General features: G+C 48.5%; 1 protein-coding gene across 2 annotated transcripts in view; it reads right to left on the bottom strand.

The window, feature by feature from the left end:
• Positions 1 to 25,188, bottom strand: part of stxbp1a (syntaxin binding protein 1a) — a 61,213-nt gene that overhangs the window by 6,418 nt on the left and 29,607 nt on the right. For both annotated transcript variants that reach the window (XM_064972466.1, XM_064972465.1), the window contains exons 7-18: positions 21,070 to 21,218; positions 20,745 to 20,829; positions 20,289 to 20,419; positions 14,365 to 14,472; positions 14,119 to 14,182; positions 13,941 to 14,006; positions 13,777 to 13,857; positions 12,001 to 12,139; positions 6,085 to 6,194; positions 5,396 to 5,497; positions 5,181 to 5,266; positions 4,165 to 4,319 (exon numbers count right to left, since the gene is read on the bottom strand). In XM_064972466.1, the coding sequence (XP_064828538.1) occupies positions 4,165 to 4,319; positions 5,181 to 5,266; positions 5,396 to 5,497; positions 6,085 to 6,194; positions 12,001 to 12,139; positions 13,777 to 13,857; positions 13,941 to 14,006; positions 14,119 to 14,182; positions 14,365 to 14,472; positions 20,289 to 20,419; positions 20,745 to 20,829; positions 21,070 to 21,218 (1,276 nt within the window). The remainder of the gene's footprint in view (positions 1 to 4,164; positions 4,320 to 5,180; positions 5,267 to 5,395; positions 5,498 to 6,084; positions 6,195 to 12,000; positions 12,140 to 13,776; positions 13,858 to 13,940; positions 14,007 to 14,118; positions 14,183 to 14,364; positions 14,473 to 20,288; positions 20,420 to 20,744; positions 20,830 to 21,069; positions 21,219 to 25,188) is intronic.

A 25,188-nucleotide genomic window follows, 5' to 3' on the forward strand; every position in this document is an offset into this window, starting at 1 on the left:
GCCATGTCTGACACAAATCCAACACCGCTCATCACCCCGAGAATACCATCCCCACAGTGAAGCATGGGCGCCAGCATCATGCTGTGGGGATGTTTTTCCATCGGCAGGTACTGGGAAACTGGTCAGAATTGAAGGAATGATGGATGGCGCTAAATACAAGGAAACTCTTGAGGGAAACCTGTTTCAGTCTTCCAGAGATTTGAGACTGGGATAGAGGTTCACCTTCCAACAGGACAATGACCGTAAGCATACTGCTAAAGCAACACTCACGTGGTTTAAGGGGAAACATTTAAATATCTTGGATTGGCCTAGTCAAAGCCCAGATCTCAATCCAATTGAGAATCTGTGGAATGATGTTACGGATACAAGTATTCTGTGTGTTTTTCTTTTCTCTCCATCTCCCCTACTCACAGGTGGCAATCATCATTCCCCAATCAGTCGCCAATCAGAAGACACCTGCTCCATCATTCCCCAATCAGTCACCAATCAGAAGACACCTGCTCCATCATTCCCCAATCAGTCACCAATCAGAAGACACCTGCTCCATCATTCCCCAATCAGTCACCAATCAGAAGACACCTGCTCCTTTTCTCCTACCCAATCAGTTCCTTTCCCTTGGTTTAAAAACCCTGTCAGTTGTTTTCTCTGGAGCTCAATCTCTCTGTAATATGTTTGTAGAGCTCTTGTGTGGTTTAGGATACATGTCACTTTGTCCCCACCTGTGAGTATTGTTTTTGGTTATGGTGTTTGAGTGTTTGTTTGCTGGTGGGAAAAGGGGGTAACCAGACAGTTCACCCATGGGCATACACTACCCGTAGATAAACTTTGTTAAATACACTAGTTAGAACTGGGCGGACCACCCACTGTATTTTTGGTTTGTTAGTTAGCTGTGGTTGAAATAGGCGAGTCTAGCTTAAGGGTTTTTTTGGATGCTTTTTCTATCTTTCCTCGGCCCGGACCCGCCCCCCCCCCCCCCCCCCCCCCATTACCGTGTGTTTACTAATAAACCCTGAGTTTGACGGTGGATTTAAGTTGTCGTGGTTATTTGTTCCCACTGTTATGTTTTCACTATTATAATTTGCGTGAGTTATGTTACGGGTCTCGTTACCATCCTCCCTAGACTGTCGGGCCAAAGGGATTCGTATGACTTAAAGATCGCTGTACACCAGTGGAACCCATCCAGCTTGAAGGAGCTGGAGAAGTTTTGCCTTGAAGAATGGGAAAAAATCCCAGTGGCTAGATGTGCCAAGCTTATAGAGACAAACCCCAAGAGACTTGCAGCTGAAATTGTTGCAAAGGGTGACTCTACAGAGTATTAACTTTGTGGGGGGTGAATAGTTATGCACGCTCAAGTTGAACTTTTTTTTGTCTTATTTCATGTTTGTTTCACAATAAAAATATTTGTAATCTTCAAAGTGGTAGGCATGTTGTGTAAATGAAATGATACAAACCCTCAAATATTTTAATTCCAGGTTGTAAGGCAATAAAATAGGGAAAATGCAGTGGGGGGTGAATACAAGCCACTGTATATGGGAGTAAGGAAGCTAATTAAGGTCATATATGCTGTTGTGTGGATAAGCCAGAGTTTTAATGAAGTACGGTCGAGTCGGAGGTCAAATGAGAGAAAGATTATCAGGATGAATTCTCTCATAGTGGGAACAGAACACAGTTGTATTGGCACTGATGATGGCAGACACGTTGGCATTTGTGTCCTGCTGACCACAATGAATGGAGACTGGGGCTGTGGCGGCTACGAAATTTCATCAGCCGTTGATTGTCAAAGCAAATAACTGTCGGTCTCACGGTAATTGACCGTTAATTAACAAACACATGTAGCATCTCCTGGCTTCCACATCGAGCCTACAAGCCACTGATGCAGAACTTTGGAACATCTGCGTTTTAAAAAGTCTAATAAATCCATGTAATATAGCCTACACCTTCACAATAAATCCATTATTTATTATAGACAGGTCTAAAGAAGAATAATATGAATAAAATGTAGTTTATTTCAGAAGAACAGAATATCATACTCAAGTTGTCCTTGTGTTAGGCCCTGATCTATGATGATTGGCTGTGGGCTACGCTAGTTCACTTAGCAGACTATTTTTTTCTTAGAATTCCATGGCATTATTTTATAGTATGAAGAATACAATTGACCAAAGCTGAATAAAATAGAAAGGATATTTTCTCCAAGCGATTTCAAGGGAGTGTTGCACATGCGGCTATTCTGTGTTGAGCGGTTAACAAAGAAATAGGTATCTATATGCTAAATTTACAGTTATTCATGTAACTTTAGTTGCTCTACAAACAGGCTATATGTTTACAGTTGTAATACATTGTAAGGATGCATGATGCGACTCCAATGATGATTTGAAAAAAGTCACTTGAAACGCATGAGCTCTGCTTTATTTTTTGAGCAGGCTGTACACACTTCATCAGTCTCTCATTCACAATTTGACAAGCACTTGATAATGTCTAGAATTTTACAGCGGCATCCCCTTTGTTTGGCCGTAATGTCCCCTATAAAAATACCTTCTGCAGTCAGTGGCCGTTGTTACCTTCTCCCTGAGTGCTGTGTGCTCTGAATCACCTCTCACATCACGTGGTCTTTCTCACAGGCTACAAGTGAAGACAGACACATCCGGGACGCAATTGCGCAGGTCCTTATCCAATTCTGAGGCGCATATTGAAGACATTGGAAGAACTGTCCACATGTACTTTTCGTCAGCCAACAATATGAGTAGGCCTAACTAACAGCAAAAGCACTAGCCTATGTCAATCTACTATCCCCCATAGTACAAAAGTTGATCTATTCTGTGCAAGAAATACATATTCCAAACAGTCTGGGACAGTTGTGGGATGCAACAGATCCCAAATTAATACAACCACTAGCATAAAAAAAAACGTTTTTACTGTTAGTCTATTTCTTCACATTATAAGAGCAGCAATGTGCACACTGCAGTAGCCTAAAAGTGCAAATGTTCCATTAACGGAAAACACCATTATCAAAAGTGCCCGCAAATGTGATTATGCAGGAAATGTTATTATAAAGGTGCAGTTTTATGGTGAAAATGATCTTCCCCCATCTTGAAACTCACATGCTGCTTATGCCAGTTAGCCTCTACACCCCTTGTAAAGAGGATTAATGATTCATTTGAAGAAGTTATTCGGCCACTTTATTTGTAATACAAACCTATATAGGCCTATGGGCTAGGCTACATGAGGTGTGTGACTATGATTCGAAAAAGTGCTGGGCATCATTCACAAGTGATAGGGTAATATTGTCACCCATCAGACTATTCTTGATTTAATCTTGTCTTTATTATTTTGTATATGTGTGAAATATGTATCGAAACAGGGTCAGCGGGGAAAATACATGTCATCTATGCACTTCGATAGCGAATGGAGGACACTTTTCCCGGGGTTCATTTTCATGCCAGCCAGGCAGGCTACACTCCTGTTGTAAATATAAGCAATGTGCTTACTATTAGGAACGTTGAGAAATAAATATTGTAGGCCTAACCAATAGAAAGCTGATGGTATCCTCCTCTTTTTCGATTACAGATTTTCGATTACATTTGCATTGATACCAGAGTGATTAGAGGGACAATAGAGTGCTGCGTACCAGGCAGTCATCACGTTTTGTAGGCTTCTAATGACCATCAGCAGCATCAGAGCCTGGAGAAGCCTAATTACCGTGACTAAACGGTCACATGGCATTTGACTGCCGTCGTGGCGGTAATACGGTCACCACAACAGCCCTGATGGAGACCGATAACAGAATTAGCCAGTGTACGAGAGTCAGTCAGTTAGAGAAGTACACCCATTTCCCAATCTACTTCCTAGTCCCCCATCCCTAGGCACTTTGTGTAGACCCTGAAAAGACTTGGCTAGGTATAAGCCATTCCACCTAGCCAATCAGAGGGCATGGTGGACATATTACCTATTCAGACTGTTCAGACCGACAACAAGTGCCCAGAGGCAGGGGTCATATGTCCATTCGAAATGAGTCTGCATTCTTGCATAAATTAAAGGCAAGTGTGTTAATGTACCAGTAAGATCAGTCTATCTTCTCTTAGGACTGTTCTGTCACACTCCCTATGGGGGAGTCTCTCCCTACCCCGTCGGCCTGCGCTCAGTGGCGCCCCCCGGTGTCAGACTCACCAATGATGGCCTCCCACTTCCCGTTGGCCTGCGTGACCTCGTAGGCAGAGCGCATCTCGCTGAAGGACGCGCCTCCGATGATGAAGACCATGACGCGCGGCCCGGTGCGGTACTCGCCTGGGGTCTTATTCTTGTGCCATTGGCCATACCGGGCACTGTCAGGGAGGGAGAAGCACAATCAAAAAGGGTGGCATATCCCAGTGTTTCACCACTGCTGTACTGGGCAGAGGAATGGGCAGAGAGAAAGGATCTTTCTCCATGTGGAGACAACTAGCTATGTAACATATCAGCAACCCACATCCTATGATACAGCAATCTGATGCCCCACTGCGCAGTTAATGATGTGGCATGCAACCATGGGCTGACCAATGCAATGTCTACAATGTAGTCGGTCTGGAATGCGACCAGTGTGTGTGAATGTGTGTTTGGCTGCATCATGGCTGTGCAAGGCGTCTAGTGAAATGTGCTTATTTCCCAATGAGTCAATAACATTGGGGCTGGGGAATGAATGGTGGTTGGTGGTGGAAGTGGCTCCCATTCTCAGCAGCACAGATCCCATGTCAAATCAATACACACACAATGAAGGTCTAGTGGGGGGAGGGATATGCAGGGGTCAATGTGTCAGCACTCTCTCATCATTCCCCAGTGCACGCACACCTACCACTGTGGTAGTAGTATGAGGGTTAGATGCCTTGGCTTTGTCCCAAATAGCACCCTATTCCCTATATTGTCCACTACTTTTGACCAGAGTCCTCTGTTGCAGTACTGTATGTTTGACTGAATATACAGCCCTCCTCTTTTCTCCTGTTCGTCACTGCTTAGTTCCGCCCTTCACTCTTTTGCAGCCAATCAGAGTATTCACCTCCCCTCTCCCTCAGAGCCGAAATAACTATTGATCTATGACCCTCCTTTCTTTGTCATCGCAGTAGCGCTACTACACTGCAATGCATTCCTCTGTGTGTGTGTGTGTGTGTGTGTGTGTGTGTGTGTGTGTGTGTGTGTGTGTGTGTGTGTACCTGACTGCAGTGCTGCTGAAGGAGGCAGAGGAGCGGGTAGATATGTAAGGGTAGTGCTTGGTGTCCAGCTTATCTTCAATCACATCCTGCAGGGATGACAAGGAAGGAGAAAGGCAGAACAAGAGCATGGTCAGCAAATACAGTACACAGTAAAGACAACTGGGATGGCCTGAAACACACACACACACACACTATGTGTATGTCCAGTAACTGACCTCCATGATGTCCTTGACCAGTGGTGTCCAGCGTGACAGCTGATAGGTCTGCTCACTCACACGTTCCTTCCTGTCCAGCTTCTTCCCCCTGCGGAGGGTGGACTAGAGGGAGGAGAAACATGGGGTGAAAAATAACAAAGAGGGAGAGTTAAATTACTGCAAATATCAGTCTGATTGAAGTGTTTAATTGAGACCCATATGAAAAGAATAATATGGTAGGAGTGTAGAAGACAACGAGGGACAGAGAGAGAGAGAGAGAAAGAAAGAAATAAAGGCAGGAGGGCTGGTGACAGAGTGAGAGAGTTAGAGAGAGAGAGAGCGAGAGAGAGAGAGAGGTAGAGGTAGAGAGAGAGGTATAGAGAGAGAGAGAATGGGCAGGAGAGCTGGTGACAGAGCGCGAGAGAGAGAGAGAGAATGGGCAGGAGAGCTGGTGACAGAGAGAGAGAGAGAGTTAGAGAGAGAGAGGTATAGAGAGAGAGAATGGGCAGGAGAGCTGGTGACAGAGAGAGAGAGAGGGGAGAGAGAGAGAGAGAGAGAGTATGGGCATGAAGGAGAAAGACAGAGTTTGTAACAGGTGTTGAAAAGGTGGCGGTGCATCTGTGTCCTTGACTGCAGCTGCATGAGGGACAGAAGAGGAGGCTGGCCAGACACGAAGTGGCCAACAACAGGAAGTAGGAGTGCTGACTCACGTCTGTGATGATGGGCACGCCCAGGTGGGCCATGTTGGTGATGATCTCACTGTCCTCAGGAGGGATCTGGGCATGCTGGATGAGCTTGTTCAGGTTCTCCTCTGTGATGCCTACCCAACAGCACACCACAGGTTGTTAAGCTCTTATAGGTTAACTTTAAGCCTAATTTATACACTACGTACTTGCACAATGCAAGAAAGCAATTAGCTACACAAAATGGTGATACTGCTTAGTTGGATGAGTTACAAATTGTGTCTCTGCATACATTTGCATATTGCTACGCAACTACTTCCATTTTGCACAGCTTGCAATATGTAAATAGGGAAAAAAATAGGCTTTAGAAATAAACATGAAAAACTTATCCTAGATCGGCTCTTAGAGTTAGGTTTGTGTTTGAGGCTAGGGTTAGGGTTGAACCAAGATGTAGTTATGAAGCTAGAGTTAGTTAAGGTTGAGGCAGGATGGGTACATGAAGCTAATGTTAGGGTTGTGGTTGAGTTTAGGGTTGAATTGGGATGTGGATATGAAGCTAGCGTTAGGGTTGTGGTTTAGGTTAGGGTTGAACTGGGATGTGGATATGAAGCTAGCGTTAGGGTTGAACTGGGATGTGGACATGAAGCTAGCGTTAGGGTTGAACTGGGATGTGGATATGAAGCTAGCGTTAGGGTTGAACTGGGATGTGGATATGAAGCTAGCATTAGGGTTGAACTGGGATGTGGACATGAAGCTAGCGTTAGGGTTGAACTGGGATGTGGATATGAAGCTAGCGTTAGGGTTGTGGTTTAGGTTAGGGTTGAACTGGGATGTGGACATGAAGCTAGCGTTAGGGTTGTGGTTTAGGTTAGGGTTGAACTGGGATGTAGATATGAAGCTAGGGTTAGGGTTGAACTGGGATGTAGACATGAAGCTAGCGTTAGGGTTGAACTGGGATGTGGATATGAAGCTAGCGTTAGGGTTGAACTGTGATGTGGACATGAAGCTAGCGTTAGGGTTGAACTGGGATGTGGACATGAAGCTAGCGTTAGGGTTGAACTGGGATGTGGACATGAAGCTAGCGTTAGGGTTGAACTGGGATGTGGATATGAAGCTAGCGTTAGGGTTGAACTGGGATGTGGATATGAAGCTAGCGTTAGGGTTGAACTGGGATGTGGACATGAAGCTAGCGTTAGGGTTGAACTGGGATGTGGACATGAAGCTAGCGTTAGGGTTGAACTGGGATGTGGACATGAAGCTAGCATTAGGGTTGAACTGGGATGTGGACATGAAGCTAGCGTTAGGGTTGAACTGGGATGTGGACATGAAGCTAGCGTTAGGGTTGAACTGGGATGTGGATATGAAGCTAGCGTTAGGGTTGTGGTTTAGGTTAGGGTTAAACTGGGATGTAGATATGAAGCTAGCGTTAGGGTTGAACTGGGATGTGGACATGAAGCTAGCGTTAGGGTTGAACTGGGATGTGGACATGAAGCTAGCGTTAAGGTTGAACTGGGATGTGGATATGAAGCTAGCGTTAGGGTTGTGGTTTAGGTTAGGGTTAAACTGGGATGTAGATATGAAGCTAGCGTTAGGGTTGAACTGGGATGTGGACATGAAGCTAGCGTTAGGGTTGAACTGGGATGTGGACATGAAGCTAGCGTTAGGGTTGAACTGGGATGTGGATATGAAGCTAGCGTTAGGGTTGAACTGGGATGTGGATATGAAGCTAGCGTTAGGGTTGAACTGGCATGTGGACATGAAGCTAGCGTTAGGGTTGAACTGGGATGTAGATATGAAGCTAGGGTTAGGGTTGAACTGGGATGTAGATATGAAGCTAGGGTAAGGGTTGAACCGGGATGTGGACATGAAGCTAGGGTTGGGGGTTGAACCAGGATGTGGATATGAAGCTAGCGTTAGGGTTGAACTGGGATGTGGATATGAAGTTAGGGTTGAACTGGGATGTAGATATGAAGCTAGCGTTAGGGTTGAACTGGGATGTAGATATGAAGCTAGGGTTAGGGTTGAACTGGGATGTAGATATGAAGCTAGCGTTAGGGTTGAACTGGGATGTGGACATGAAGCTAGCGTTAGGGTTGAACTGGGATGTGGACATGAAGCTAGCGTTAAGGTTGAACTGGGATGTGGATATGAAGCTAGCGTTAGGGTTGTGGTTTAGGTTAGGGTTAAACTGGGATGTAGATATGAAGCTAGCGTTAGGGTTGAACTGGGATGTGGACATGAAGCTAGCGTTAGGGTTGAACTGGGATGTGGACATGAAGCTAGCGTTAGGGTTGAACTGGGATGTGGATATGAAGCTAGCGTTAGGGTTGAACTGGGATGTGGATATGAAGCTAGCGTTAGGCTTGAACTGGCATGTGGACATGAAGCTAGCGTTAGGGTTGAACTGGGATGTAGATATGAAGCTAGGGTTAGGGTTGAACTGGGATGTAGATATGAAGCTAGGGTAAGGGTTGAACCGGGATGTGGACATGAAGCTAGGGTTGGGGTTGAACCAGGATGTGGATATGAAGCTAGCGTTAGGGGTTGAACTGGGATGTGGATATGAAGTTAGGGTTGAACTGGGATGTAGATATGAAGCTAGCGTTAGGGTTGAACTGGGATGTAGATATGAAGCTAGGGTTAGGGTTGAACTGGGATGTAGATATGAAGCTAGCGTTAGGGTTGAACTGGGATGTGGATATGAAGCTAGCGTTAGGGTTGTGGTTTAGGTTAGGGTTAAACTGGGATGTAGATATGAAGCTAGCGTTAGGGTTGAACTGGGATGTGGACATGAAGCTAGCGTTAGGGTTGAACTGGGATGTGGACATGAAGCTAGCGTTAAGGTTGAACTGGGATGTGGATATGAAGCTAGCGTTAGGGTTGTGGTTTAGGTTAGGGTTAAACTGGGATGTAGATATGAAGCTAGCGTTAGGGTTGAACTGGGATGTGGACATGAAGCTAGCGTTAGGGTTGAACTGGGATGTGGACATGAAGCTAGCGTTAGGGTTGAACTGGGATGTGGATATGAAGCTAGCGTTAGGGTTGAACTGGGATGTGGATATGAAGCTAGCGTTAGGGTTGAACTGGCATGTGGACATGAAGCTAGCGTTAGGGTTGAACTGGGATGTAGATATGAAGCTAGGGTTAGGGTTGAACTGGGATGTAGATATGAAGCTAGGGTAAGGGTTGAACCGGGATGTGGACATGAAGCTAGGGTTGGGGGTTGAACCAGGATGTGGATATGAAGCTAGCGTTAGGGTTGAACTGGGATGTGGATATGAAGTTAGGGTTGAACTGGGATGTAGATATGAAGCTAGCGTTAGGGTTGAACTGGGATGTAGATATGAAGCTAGGGTTAGGGTTGAACTGGGATGTAGATATGAAGCTAGCGTTAGGGTTGAACTGGGATGTGGATATGAAGCTAGCGTTAGGGTTGAACTGGGATGTAGATATGAAGCTAGCGTTAGGATTGAAATGGGATGTGGACATGAAGCTAGCGTTAGGGTTGAACTGTGATGTGGATATGAAGCTAGCGTTAGGGTTGTGGTTTAGGTTAGGGTTGAACTGGGATGTGGACATGAAGCTAGCATTAGGGTTGAACTGGGATGTGGATATGAAGCTAGCGTTAGGGTTGAACTGGGATGTGGACATGAAGCTAGCGTTAGGGTTGAACTGGGATGTGGATATGAAGCTAGCGTTAGGGTTGTGGTTTAGGTTAGGGTTAAACTGGGATGTAGATATGAAGCTAGCGGGTTAGGGTTGAACTGGGATGTGGACATGAAGCTAGCGTTAGGGTTGAACTGGGATGTGGACATGAAGCTAGCGTTAGGGTTGTGGTTTAGGTTAGGGTTAAACTGGGATGTAGATATGAAGCTAGCGTTAGGGTTGAACTGGGATGTGGACATGAAGCTAGCGTTAGGGTTGAACTGGGATGTGGATATGAAGCTAGCGTTAGGGTTGAACTGGGATGTGGATATGAAGCTAGCGTTAGGGTTGAACTGGGATGTGGATATGAAGCTAGCGTTAGGGTTGAACTGGGATGTGGATATGAAGCTAGCGTTAGGGTTGAACTGGGATGTGGACATGAAGCTAGGGTTAGGGTTGAACTGGGATGTGGACATGAAGCTAGGGTTAGGGTTGAACTGGGATGTGGACATGAAGCTAGCGTTAGGGTTGAACTGGGATGTGGACATGAAGCTAGCGTTAGGGTTGAACTGGGATGTGGACATGAAGCTAGCGTTAGGGTTGAACTGGGATGTGGACATGAAGCTAGCGTTAGGGTTGAACTGGGATGTGGATATGAAGCTAGCGTTAGGGTTGTGGTTTAGGTTAGGGTTAAACTGGGATGTAGATATGAAGCTAGCGTTAGGGTTGAACTGGGATGTGGACATGAAGCTAGCGTTAGGGTTGAACTGGGATGTGGACATGAAGCTAGCGTTAGGGTTGAACTGGGATGTGGATATGAAGCTAGCGTTAGGGTTGTGGTTTAGGTTAGGGTTAAACTGGGATGTAGATATGAAGCTAGCGTTAGGGTTGAACTGGGATGTGGACATGAAGCTAGCGTTAGGGTTGAACTGGGATGTGGACATGAAGCTAGCGTTAGGGTTGTGGTTTAGGTTAGGGTTGAACTGGGATGTAGATATGAAGCTAGGGTTAGGGTTGTGGTTTAGGTTAGGGTTGAACTGGGATGTGGATATGAAGCTAGCGTTAGGGTTGAACTGGGATGTGGATATGAAGCTAGCGTTAGGGTTGAACTGGGATGTGGACATGAAGCTAGCGTTAGGGTTGAACTGGGATGTGGACATGAAGCTAGGGTTAGGGTTGAACTGGGATGTGGACATGAAGCTAGCGTTAGGGTTGAACTGGGATGTGGATATGAAGCTAGGGTTAGGGTTGTGGTTTAGGTTAGGGTTGAACTGGGATGTGGACATGAAGCTAGCATTAGGGTTGAACTGGGATGTGGATATGAAGCTAGCGTTAGGGTTGAACTGGGATGTGGATATGAAGCTAGCGTTAGGGTTGAACTGGGATGTGGACATGAAGCTAGCGTTAGGGTTGTGGTTTAGGTTAGGGTTGAACTGGGATGTGGACATGAAGCTAGCGTTAGGGTTGTGGTTTAGGTTAGGGTTGAACTGGGATGTGGACATGAAGCTAGCGTTAGGGTTGAACTGGGATGTGGATATGAAGCTAGCGTTAGGGTTGAACTGGGATGTGGACATGAAGCTAGCGTTAGGGTTGTGGTTTAGGTTAGGGTTGAACTGGGATGTAGATATGAAGCTAGCGTTAGGGTTGAACTGGGATGTGGATATGAAGCTAGCGTTAGGGTTGAACTGGGATGTGGACATGAAGCTAGCGTTAGGGTTGAACTGGGATGTGGACATGAAGCTAGCGTTAGGGTTGAACTGGGATGTGGATATGAAGCTAGCGTTAGGGTTGAACTGGGATGTGGACATGAAGCTAGCGTTAGGGTTGAACTGGGATGTGGACATGAAGCTAGCGTTAGGGTTGAACTGGGATGTGGACATGAAGCTAGCGTTAGGGTTGAACTGGGATGTGGACATGAAGCTAGCGTTAGGGATGTGAACTGGGATGTGGATATGAAGCTAGCGTTAGGGTTGAACTGGGATGTGGACATGAAGCTAGCGTTAGGGTTGAACTGGGATGTGGACATGAAGCTAGCGTTAGGGTTGAACTGGGATGTGGACATGAAGCTAGCGTTAGGGTTGAACTGGGATGTGGACATGAAGCTAGCGTTAGGGTTGAACTGGGATGTGGACATGAAGCTAGCGTTAGGGTTGAACTGGGATGTGGATATGAAGCTAGCGTTAGGGTTGAACTGGGATGTGGATATGAAGCTAGCGTTAGGGTTGAACTGGGATGTGGATATGAAGCTAGCGTTAGGGTAAATGTTAGGGTTAAAAGTTGAGCATCTTTCAGTTTCACCATTCTTGAGGAAGATGTAGAGAAGGATGATGCGGATCTTGTCGTGGGTTGTAACGTTGGCGTCCAGCAGGATGGGCACGATGGCCCTCATGGGGTCCTTGATCTTCTCCCCTTCAGCATCTGTACCCATGGCCAAGTCCTACATGCCACACAGACAGGAGATTAGAGATACATCCAAAATAGCAACCCATTCCTTATATACAGTGCATTCAGAAAGTACTCAGACCCCTTGACCTTTTCCACATTTTGATACGTTACAGCCTTATTCTAAAATATTACATTTTTTCCACATCAATCTAAACACAATACCCAATAATGACAAAGAAAACAGGTTGAGACATTCGTTTAGACAATACAAATAAAAACTGAAATACCTTATCTACATCAGTATTCAGACCTTTTGCTATGAGACTCAAAATTGAGCTCAGCTGCATCCTGTTTCCATTGATCACCTTCGAGATGTTTCTACAACTTGATTGGAGTCCACCTGAGGTAAATTCGATTGATTGGACATAATTTGGAAAGGCACACACCTGTCTATATAAGGTCCCACAGTTGACAGTACATGACAGAGAAAAAAACCAAGCCATCAGGTCAAAGGAATTGTCCGTAGAGCTCCGAGACAGTATTGTGTCGAGGCACAGATCTGGGCAAGGGTTTCAAAAAATGTCTGCAGCATTGAAGGTCCCCAAGAAAAGTCTCCCCCATCATTCTTAAATGGAAGAAGATTGGAACCACCAAGTCTCTTCCTAGAGCTGGCTGACATGCCAAACTGAGCAATTAGAGATGACCAAGAACCCGATGGTCACTCTGACAGAGCTCTAGAGTTTCTCTGTGGAGATGGGAGAACCTTCCAGAAGGAAAACCATCTCTGCAGCACTCCACCAATCAGGCCTTTATGGTAGAGTGGCCAGATGGAAGCCACTCCTCAGTAAAAGGCACAAGACAGCCCACTTGGAGTTTGCCAAGAGGCACCTAAAGACTCTCCGACCATGAGAAACAAGATTCTCTGGTCTGATAAAACCAAGATTGAACTCTTTGGCCTGAATGCCAAGCATCACGTCTGGAGGAAACCTGGCACCATCCCTACGGTGAAGCATGGTGGTGGCAGCATCATGCTGTGAGGATGTTTTTCAGCTGCAGGAATTGGAAGACTAGTCAGGATCGAGGGAAAGAGAGCAATGGAGCAATGGAGCAATGTACAGAGAGATCCTTGATGAAAACCTGCTCCAGGGGTCTGAATACTTTCAGAAGGCAGTGTAGTGCCCTATACTGTACAAGTAAGTAAGTACGTTTGGGAGTCGGAATGGCACCATCCCTACGGTGAAGCATGGTGGTGGCAGCATCATGCTGTGAGGATGCTTGATGAAAACCTGCTCCAGGGGTCTGAATACTTTCAGAATGCAGTGTAGTGCCCTATACTGTACAAGTAAGTACGTACGTTTGGGAGTCGGAATGGTAGACGGGTTGGGAAAAACGCGGAAGGCAAATTTCGATTGGCTCGATATCCCCTTTCCCGTTCGCAATAGTGTGTTTCTGTAGCGTGAGGCAGCTTGATGTACAAGTACATCCCTCAGACAGGATGCTAGTCTATCGCAGGGTCGTACCCCCAATCTATCTATCAAACAGCGACGCATTGGGCTATAGTGCCCTAGAATGAGCCTCTTCTCCCATCCTCTCTGTCCCTTGCTATGCCTCCTCTCTCCATCCCCTCCCACCTCTTCCCTACCATCACTTCCATCCCTCATCTCCCCTCCATCCCTTCCTTTCCTTTACCTGCTCCACCCGACACAACTTGTCCACTGTGCCCTGGTAGTGCTTCATGCAGTCCTCAGCCAGCTGCAGGTGAGTGGAGTACTGAGACACACAGTGAGACAGGGTCAGTACACACATGTCACGTGCACATACAGACACACACACACAGACACACACACACTAACCTTGCTCAGCTCCTTCTGGTACTGGGGCATCTTCTTCAGCATCTGAGAGAGGTCCCTCATGGTGGTCTGTTGGAACACACAACACGGTCACGTTCTCTCTCCACTCCGCCGTAGGAACGTACTGACAAAGAGTATTACCTGACGGGGAGGCTTTCTGAAAGCATCCCTCGCTCCGTACCTTCTCTCCAGCAGTGTTCATCCTCTTGCTAGCAGAGAAGTCCTTCAGTTGGCGTGTCACCTCCCTGATGGCAGTTAGAGAAGATAGATAGAGATAGCAGAAGAGAACTAGTAAGTAGGAGAGCTTTACTTTGTTATGGCTTTATTTTTTCAAACAGTGGCAGTGATATGGACGAGAGAGAGAGAGAGAGGACGAGAGAGAGAGAGAGAGAGAGAGAGAGAGAGAAGAAATGGGTGTGTGACTTACGTGGACACCTCAGCGATATGTTTGTGTCTGAGCCCCACCCACAGGTCATCGTCCTCGTGTAGCAGGACCTCCTTCTGAGAAGTGTCTCCCATCCCAGGGGAATCATATCTGATACAGACAGACACGTGAATGGACAGTCAGACAGATAGACAGGGGGAAATAATTAGCCAGGTAGATAGACAGAGACAGGAAGCTAGACGGAGACAGGAAGCTAGATGGAGACAGGGGGAGAGGCAAAGACAAATTGGGTCCAAACAGGCAAAAGCACTCATATATTTACTGTAATCAACATCAGCAACAACATTGCGTTATTTTTCTACACTACACTATATAGAAACTCCAGCACATAGAATTCACAGCCAAGTATTTCAACACAAGACTGTCAGGATTTGGCCAGGGTTGTTCCGGGTTTTGGTCACTAGATGCCCCCATTGTGCTTTTTGACCTTATGTTTTTTCCCTTGTTCCCCATTATTATTTGCACCTGTGCCTCGTTTTCCCTGATTGTATTTAAACCCTTAGTTTCCCTCAGTTCTGTGCTCTGTGTTTGTATGTTAGCACCCAGCCCTAGTGTTCTGTGTATTCTTGTCGATTCCGGTGGATGCTCTTGTGGAATTCTGTTTTTGTTTTTGAGTATCTCTTGAGGCTTTTTTTGTGCTATTCCTACCACCTTTTGGATTTGCCATTTTTGTATTGAAGGACTTCTCCTTTTTACTTTATTAAATACACTGTCTTAAGTACTGCTGTGTCTGCCTCATCTTCTGGGTTCTGCTGACTATTCGTGGCTCAGTTGGTTAAGTGACTGTTTCTCACTCCGGAGACCCAGGTTCGTAACCGGGTCCTGACAGAAACACAGAGCCAAAAATGAACCCAGAGGCAGCCAGTTCCCAGGACCTTTTTGCCATGCTGTCCCACCACCAGGAGACTGTCCAACGCCACGAAGCCGCCCTGGTTCAGCAAGAGGCCTTAATGGCGATGCTGACTTCCATTAAGCAAATATCTGATCGTCTTACCCCGGCAACAGTTCCCGTCCCAGTACCTCAGATTCACGTACCCATGGCAGTTAACCCCCTGGCTGAACCTCGTCTTCCACCTCCCCAACGGTTCTCAGGTGATCCAAGTGCTTGTAAAGGGTTTCTCACCCAATGTTCTCTCTCCTTTGAGCTACAACCCTCGTCGTTTCCCACCGTCCGGTCTAAGATCGCTTATATCATCACCCTGCTGTCGGAAAAAGCCCTGGCCTGGGCTACTGCTGTGTGGGATGCCCATAGTTCCTGCTGTGCCAGCTACTCTGCCTTTGCTGAGGAATTCAAACGAGTGTTTCAAGGCCCAAGCAGTGGTTCTGACTCAGCCAAACAGCTCCTGACTCTCCACCAAGGTTGGCGCAGCGTGACGGACTATGCCATCCAGTTCCGCACGGTGGCAGCAGCAAGTGGCTGGAACAACGAGGCGCTCACGGTGTGCTTTCTGAAAGGCCTTTCCGACACTATCCAAGATGAACTGGCCACTCGGGAACCACCGGACAATCTCGAGTCCCTGATCAAGTTGGCCTCACGCATTGACCAGCGTCTGTGAGAGAGAGAACTCAACCGTAGACCTCTAGCCCCTATCAGTCCCAGCTCCGAGTCCCCACCTTTATCCTCGCTGGCTCCATCGGAACCCATGCAGATTGGACGCATCTCCCAGGCTGAGAGAGACCGCCGGATGAGGGAGCGACGCTGTCTATATTGCGGCAAACCGGGCCATTTCCGTTCCACGTGTCCCGGGCTCCAGGGAAACGCTCTGTCCCGTACAGACCGGGGGAACTGTAACGGGAAACATAACCTCCTCCCATCCGTCCAACTCCCGTCTGCTCATTCCAGTCACCCTCTCCTGGGACAACCACAAGCTTCACCTTCAAGCCTTGGTAGACTCTGGAGCCGCAGGTAACTTCATGGATGGTGTCTGGGCGAAGGAGAATGGCGTTCCCTCTGAACCTCTAAGTGAACCCATGAGGGTCACTACATTGGATGGAAGCCCTTTGGGATCTGGACTTGTCACTCATGTCACTACCTCCTTGCGACTTTCAGTTTCACAACACCAGGAATTGATGAACTTCCATTTGATCTCCTGTTCCGAGTTCCCTCTCGTCCTTGGATACCCCTGGCTTCACAGCCATAACCCTCACATCGACTGGTCTGTGGGCACTATCAAGCAGTGGGGTCCTAAGTGCCAAGCTACTTGTATTTTCCAGAATTCCCCGAGTTCTACTCCCGAGTCTTTAGAATCCATCGACCTGACCCGAGTTCCCGAGTGTTACCATGACCTCAAACTGGTGTTTAGCAAACAGAGGGCCACCATGCTACCACCCCATAGACCTTACGATTGCCCCATCGACCTGTTTCCGGGCACTTGCCCCCCAGGGGTCGGATCTTTTCCCTATCTCCACCCGAACGAGCTGCTATGGATACCTACATCAAGGACGCTCTGGAAGCAGGCCTCATGCGTCCATCCACCTCCCCGGCGGGAGCAGGGTTTTTCTTTGTGGCCAAGAAAGACGGTGGATTACGTCCTTGCATCGACTACCGGGGACTCAATGCCATAACCGTCCGTAACCGTTACTCGCTACCCCTTATGGCCACAGCCTTCGAGCTGCTCCAGGAAGCAGTTGTTTTCACTAAGCTTGACCTGCGGAACGCATACCATCTTGTGCGGATCAGACCTGGTGACGAGTGGAAGACCGCTTTCAACACGCCTACTGGTCACTATGAATACTTGGTGATGCCCTTCGGTCTGACCAACGCCCCAGCGGTGTTCCAAGCGCTCATAAACGATGTGCTTAGGGATATGCTTAACATATTTGTGTTCGTTTACTTGGATGACATCTTCATCTTTTTGAGCTCCCTTCAAGAACACACTAAGCATGTCAGACAAGTACTCAAACGCCTCCTGGACAGCCATCTGTACGTTAAGCCGGAAAAATGTGAATTCCATTCATCCCGAGTACAATTCCTGGGATTTGTAGTGGAACCCGGTCGAGTCCAAATGGACCCCAGGAAGGTAGGGGCGGTAGCGGATTGGCCCACCCCCAAATCCGTTAAGGAAGTTCAGCGTTTCCTGGGCTTCACAAACTTCTACCGCAAGTTCATCAAGAACTTCAGCTTGGTGGCAGCCCCTCTCTCAGCTTTAACCAAGGGTGGCAATGCAAGGTTTTTGTGGGGAAGAGAAGCTGAGACGGCCTTCCAAGGACTCAAGCAGCGCGTTCTCTCTGCTCCCATCCTGATACTACCGACTACGGAAGAACCATTTGTGGTGGAGGTAGACGCATCAGAGGTTGGTGTTGGAGCTGTCCTGTCTCAGAGGGGTGAAGACAAGAAGCTTCATCCGTGCGCTTTCTTCTCACACCGGCTTACCCCGACTGAGAGGAACTACGATGTGGGGATCGTGAACTCCTAGCGGTTAAGATGGCATTGAAGGAATGGAGACACTGGCTCGAGGGGGCTTCTCACCCGTTTCAAGTGCTTACGGACCACAAAAATCTGGAGTATATCCAGCAGGCGAAGCGGTTGAACTCTAGACAAGCTAGATGGTCTCTTTTCTTCAATCGATTCCAGTTTATCCTCACCTATCGGCCCGGGTCGAAGAATCTCAAACCGGATGCCCTGTCCCGAGTCTACGCTCCTGCCATTCGAGATGACACGGACATGCCTGTCCTTCCTGCTGCTAAGATTGTGGCTCCGATCTCGTGGCAAGTTGAGGATACCGTGAGACGTGCTCAAGCTAGCGAACCGGACCCGAAAGGAGGTCCTGCCAATCGGTTGTTTGTCCCCAAGGCAGTGAGGACTCAGGTCCTTCTGTGGGGGCACTCCTCTCGCCTCACCTGTCATCCGGGCGTAGGTCGCACCTTGGAGTTCATCCAGCGTAAGTTCTGGTGGCCTACCATAAGAGAAGATGTTGCCACTTTCGTCAATGCCTGTCCCGTGTGCTGCCAGGGCAAATCTTCTCACCTCCGCCCTCAAGGACTCCTTCACCCTTTACCTGTTCCCCACAGACCCTGGTCCCATATCTCATTGGACTTTATTACTGGACTTCCTCCATCCCATGGCAATACTACTATCCTAGTCATAATCGACAGGTTTTCAAAGGCGGCCAGGTTCGTCCCTCTGACTAAGTTACCTTCTGCCAAGGAAACGGCTGAGTTGGTAATTAATCATGTGTTCCGAGTCTTCGGCATTCCTCAAGATATGGTTTCTGACAGAGGTCCCCAGTTCGCCTCAAGGTTTTGGAAGGCCTTCTGCCAACTCATGGGGGCTTCTGCCAGTCTATCTTCAGGGTACCATCCGGAGTCCAACGGCCAAACAGAGAGGATGAATCAAGAGCTGGAAACCACCCTCCGATGTATGACTCGTGACAACCCGTCCACATGGTCATCCTTTATTGTTTGGGCCGAATACGCGCACAACACCTTGCGCTCCTCCTCCACTGGTATGTCCCCGCACGTGTCAGTTTGGCTATGCTCCTCCATTGTTCCCGGACCAGGAGGCAGAAGTCAGAGTGCCTTCAGCCTTGAAGTTCGTCAGACGCTGTCGGCTTATGTGGAGGAAGACCCGTCTTAATCTTATGCGTTCCTCACAGAGGTACCAACAACAAGCCAACAGACGTCGCCGTCCCGGGCCTACCCTGCGCCCCGGCCAGAGAGTCTGGCTCTCCACAAGAGACTTACCTCTACGGGTGGAGTCTCGCAAGCTGTCCCAAAAATACATCGGTCCCTTCAAGGTTGCCAGGAGAGTTAACCCAGTTTCTTATCGCCTACACTTACCCAGATCCCTTAAGATTAATCCCACATTTCACATTTCATTGTTAAAACCTGTTGTTTTTTCTCCCCTTGTCCCGGCAGACAGACCTCCCCCTCCGCCTCGTGTCATTGGAGGCCAGCCGGCTTATACCGTCTATCGGATACTGGATTCCCGCCGGGTGCAGCGGTCCTGGCAGTATCTGGTGGACTGGGAAGGCTACGGTCCCGAGGAGCGCTCCTGGGTTCCTGCCAAAGACATCCTGGACCCTGACCTCATTCGTCAGTTCAGGGCCCTCCACCCTGAGAGAGCTGGTAGGAACGTCAGGAGCCGTTCCAGGGGGGGGATTCTGTCAGGATTTGGCCAGGGTTGTTCCGGGTTTTGGTCACTAGATGCCCCCATTGTGCTTTTTGACCTTATGTTTTTTCCCTTGTTCCCCATTATTATTTGCACCTGTGCCTCGTTTTTCCCCTGATTGTATTTAAACCCTTAGTTTCCCTCAGTTCTGTGCTCTGTGTTTGTATGTTAGCACCCAGCCCTAGTGTTCTGTGCATTCTTGTCGATTCCGGTGGATGCTCTTGTGGAATTCTGTTTTTGTTTTTGAGTATCTCTTAAGGCTTTTTTGTGCTATTCCTACCACCTTTTGGATTTGCCATTTTTGTATTGAAGGACTTCTCCTTTTACTTTATTAAATACACCGTCTTAAGTACTGCTGTGTCTGCCTCATCTTCTGGGTTCTGCTGACTATTCGTGGCTCAGTTGGTTAAGTGACTGTTTCTCACTCCGGAGACCCAGGTTCGTAACCGGGTCCTGACAAAGACCAAACGGAATCTAGACTAAATTGCAAAGCCATTCTTCGAACCTGGCACAGACGCCTGAGCCCTGAATGTAAGTGTGTGTGGGAAAGGTATCGAAGTCTCTAGCGATCTAAAACACCACCGATGATTACCTTGTAGTGAAAAATTCTATGGGCGCTACAGCTGCCCTCCCTGAACTGATTATTTTATTCTATTACCAGTAGTTACACCTAAACCTTAGCAGCTAGCTAGGCCTCAGCCTGTCCCTTTCCTTGGAGACTGCTGAAGGGAGGGATGTGAATGCCGAGACACACATACACATAGGAGAACACACACACACACACACCCAGACGTACCTGTAGACGTCGTTTTCAATGGGCAGCAGGTCGTAGCCCATGGCCTGGAAGGTGAGCTCATGCAGTACGGGGGAGACGGGGTCAAAAGCCCTGTCCAGGATGATCAGCTGAGAACGAGCCTTATCGGGACCCTGCCGAGAGAGAAGGATAGAGGGGTAGAGGGGTAGAGGAGAGAGGTGCAGATTTACTCTGTGTCCTGATAGCTCCTACATCAAATATATATACAGTAATATAAATAATAATACATTTCATTCATAACACCTTTCCATTGAAAGCCAATTGCAAAGTGCTACCGTGAGGTGGGATCTTTTGTAGCTTGCTGGTTGTTTATTAAAAGTAGCACACGGTAACAGTACATGTCAGGTTCATGTCTTCTATGTTCTCATATGTTCACTGCTAAAACATTTCCTTCTACCTCTAATCTAATAAACACTCGCTCCCCCATCCCTCCCTCACCTCCCCCATGGTGGGGTCATCTGCCTTGTAGGCGTCTAGTTTGTCCTGCAACAGCTGGGCCAGGGTGGCATTGTCTTTGTACTCCCTGAGCGAGAGAGAGAAAGAGTGGATGGAATTTAACAATATGCTTCTATCCCATTTACTGAACATATTAGCCCTGACCCCCTGTCAATGAGAGGTTGCCTCCCAAATGGCAACCTAGTCCCTATACTACTTCTGACCCGTTCCCAGTGGTTATCACATAGGGAATAGGCTGCCATTTGGGACACAGTAATATTGCTCTTCCTAATGTCCCCATTGTCTGAGATGCGCCCCTGTGTCTCACCCTCGGTATCTGACAGCAGGGTACTCCTTCAGGGTGGCACACAGGGTGGCAAGTTGGTCTGCCAGCCTCTCCATCACTGGGTTCTTCAGCTGGGTCTTATGGGGGCTGTAGAAACTTTGAAAGGCATCCGGGTTGTCCAGAGAGTATACCTGCACACACACACACACACACACACACACACACACACACACACACACACACACACACACACACACACACACACACACACACACACACACACACAATTTCATGAATCAAATCACAGGAAGAAACCTTGAGAGGACCCAGTTTTATGAGAGAGATCCCACAGTATATATGTTCTGTAATACTTTAACTGTACGTCATACCCTTGTGGCTCAGTTGGTCGTGCATGGCGTTTGCAACGCCAGGGTTGTGGCTTCGATTCCCACAGGGGACCAGAATGAAAATGTACTGTAAGTCGCTCTGTGTAAGAGTGTCTACTAAAATGTTAAAATGTAATCGTACAGCATACATAACAAATATGTTAGCATAACATTACAGCTATATTTGGTTCATTGTTTTGACGTGACCATGGCCTGTCCTTCCTGTATGTGTGTGTATGATGGGACAGTGACGAGGCCTGTCCTTCCTGTATGTGCGTATGATGGGACAGTGACGAGGCCTTTCCTTCCTGTATGTGTGTATGATGGGACAGTGACGAGGCCTTTCCTTCCTGTATGTGTGTATGATGGGACAGTGACGTGGCCTGTCCTTCCTGTATGATGGGACAGTGACGTGGCCTGTCCTTCCTGTATGATGGGACAGTGACGAGGCCTGTCCTTCCTGTATGATGGGACAGTGACGTGGCCTGTCCTTCCTGTATGTGTGTATGATGGGACAGTGACGTGGCCTGTTCTTCCTGTATGATGGGACAGTGACGTGGCCTGTCCTTCCTGTATGATGGGACAGTGACGTGGCCTGTCCTTCCTGTATGTGTGTATGATGGGACAGTGACGTGGCCTGTCCTTCCTGTATGATGGGACAGTGACGTGGCCTGTCCTTCCTGTATGATGGGACAGTGACGAGGCCTGTCCTCCCTGTATGTGTGTATGATGGGACAGTGACGTGGCCTGTCCTTCCTGTATGTGTGTATGATGGGACAGTGACGTGGCCTGTCCTTCCTGTATGATGGGACAGTGACGTGGCCTGTCCTTCCTGTATGTGTGTATGATGGGACAGTGACGTGGCCTGTCCTTCCTGTATGTGTGTATGATGGGACAGTGACGTGGCCTGTCCTTCCTGTATGATGGGACAGTGACGTGGCCTGTCCTTCTTGTATGTGTGTATGATGGGACAGTGACGTGGCCTGTCCTTCCTGTATGTGTGTATGATGGGACAGTGACGTGGCCTGTCCTTCCTGTATGTGTGTATGATGGGACAGTGATGAGGCCTGTCCTTCCTGTATGATGGGACAGTGACGTGGCCTGTCCTTCCTGTATGATGGGACAGTGACGAGGCCTGTCCTTCCTGTATGATGGGACAGTGACGTGGCCTGTCCTTCCTGTATGATGGGACAGTGACGTGGCCTGTCCTCCCTGTATGATGGGACAGTGACGTGGCCTGTCCTTCCTGTATGATGGGACAGTGACGAGGCCTGTCCTTCCTGTATGTGTGTATGATGGGACAGTGACGAGGCCTGTCCTTCCTGTATGATGGGACAGTGACGAGGCCTGTCCTTCCTGTATGTGTGTATGATGGGACAGTGACAAGGCCTGTCCTTCCTGTATGATGGGACAGTGACGTGGCCTTTCCTTCCTGTATGATGGGACAGTGATGAGGCCTGTCCTTCCTGTATGTGTGTATGATGGGACAGTGACGTGGCCTGTCCTCCCTGTATGATGGGACAGTGACGTGGCCTGTCCTTCCTGTATGTTGGGACAGTGACGAGGCCTTTCCTTCCTGTATGTGTGTATGATGGGACAGTGACGAGGCCTTTCCTTCCTGTATGATGGGACAGTGACGTGGCCTGTCCTTCCTGTATGATGGGACAGTGACGTGGCCTTTCCTTCCTGTATGATGGGACAGTGATGAGGCCTGTCCTTCCTGTATGTGTGTATGATGGGACAGTGACGTGGCCTGTCCTTCCTGTATGATGGGACAGTGACGTGGCCTGTCCTTCCTGTGTGTGTATGATGGGACAGTGACGTGGCCTGTCCTTCCTGTATGTGCGTATGATGGGACAGTGACGAGGCCTTTCCTTCCTGTATGATGGGACAGTGATGAGGCCTGTCCTTCCTGTATGTGTGTATGATGGGACAGTGACGTGGCCTGTCCTTCCTGTATGATGGGACAGTGACGAGGCCTGTCCTTCCTGTATGATGGGACAGTGACGAGGCCTGTCCTTCCTGTATGATGGGACAGTGACGAGGCCTGTCCTTCCTGTATGATTTGACAGTGACGAGGCCTGTCCTTCCTGTATGATGGGACAGTGACGTGGCCTGTCCTTCCTGTATGATGGGACAGTGACGTGGCCTGTCCTTCCTGTATGTGTGTATGATGGGACAGTGACGAGGCCTGTCCTTCCTGTATGATGGGACAGTGACGAGGCCTGTCCTTCCTGTATGTGTGTATGATGGGACAGTGACGAGGCCTGTCCTTCCTGTATGATGGGACAGTGACGAGGCCTTTCCTTCCTGTATGATGGGACAGTGACGTGGCCTTTCCTTCCTGTATGATGGGACAGTGACGTGGCCTTTCCTTCCTGTATGATGGGACAGTGAGGTGGCCTGTCCTTCCTGTATGTGTGTATGATGGGACAGTGACGTGGCCTGTCCTTCCTGTATGTGTGTATGATGGGACAGTGACGTGGCCTGTCCTTCCTGTATGATGGGACAGTGACGAGGCCTGTCCTTCCTGTATGTGCGTATGATGGGACAGTGACGAGGCCTTTCCTTCCTGTATGTGTGTATGATGGGACAGTGACGAGGCCTGTCCTTCCTGTATGATGGGACAGTGACGTGGCCTGTCCTTCCTGTATGATGGGACAGTGACGAGGCCTTTCCTTCCTGTATGATGGGACAGTGACGTGGCCTGTCCTTCCTGTATGATGGGACAGTGACGAGGCCTGTCCTTCCTGTATGTGTGTATGATGGGACAGTGACGTGGCCTGTCCTTCCTGTATGATGGGACAGTGACGTGGCCTGTCCTTCCTGTATGATGGGACAGTGACGTGGCCTGTCCTTCCTGTATGATGGGACAGTGACGTGGCCTGTCCTTCCTGTATGATGGGACAGTGACGAGGCCTTTCCTTCCTGTATGATGGGACAGTGACGTGGCCTGTCCTTCCTGTATGATGGGACAGTGACCGTGGCCTGTCCTTCCTGTATGTGTGTATGATGGGACAGTGACGAGGCCTGTCCTTCCTGTATGTGTGTATGATGGGACAGTGACGAGGCCTGTCCTTCCTGTATGATGGGACAGTGACGTGGCCTGTCCTTCCTGTATGATGGGACAGTGACCGTGGCCTGTCCTTCCTGTATGTGTGTATGATGGGACAGTGACGAGGCCTGTCCTTCCTGTATGTGTGTATGATGGGACAGTGACGAGGCCTGTCCTTCCTGTATGATGGGACAGTGACGTGGCCTGTCCTTCCTGTATGATGGGACAGTGACGTGGCCTGTCCTTCCTGTATGATGGGACAGTGACGTGGCCTGTCCTTCCTGTATGTGTGTATGATGGGACAGTGACGTGGCCTGTCCTTCCTGTATGATGGGACAGTGACGTGGCCTGTCCTTCCTGTATGATGGGACAGTGACCGTGGCCTGTCCTTCCTGTATGTGTGTATGATGGGACAGTGACGAGGCCTGTCCTTCCTGTATGTGTGTATGATGGGACAGTGACGAGGCCTGTCCTTCCTGTATGATGGGACAGTGACGTGGCCTGTCCTTCCTGTATGTGTGTATGATGGGACAGTGACGTGGCCTGTCCTTCCTGTATGATGGGACAGTGACGTGGCCTGTCCTTCCTGTATGATGGGACAGTGATGAGGCCTGTCCTTCCTGTATGTGTGTATGATGGGACAGTGACGAGGCCTGTCCTTCCTGTATGATGGGACAGTGATGAGGCCTGTCCTTCCTGTATGTGTGTATGATGGGACAG

Source organism: Oncorhynchus masou, chromosome 8 (genome assembly GCF_036934945.1).
Source record: "Oncorhynchus masou masou isolate Uvic2021 chromosome 8, UVic_Omas_1.1, whole genome shotgun sequence".
Classification (NCBI taxonomy): Eukaryota; Metazoa; Chordata; class Actinopteri; order Salmoniformes; family Salmonidae; genus Oncorhynchus; species Oncorhynchus masou.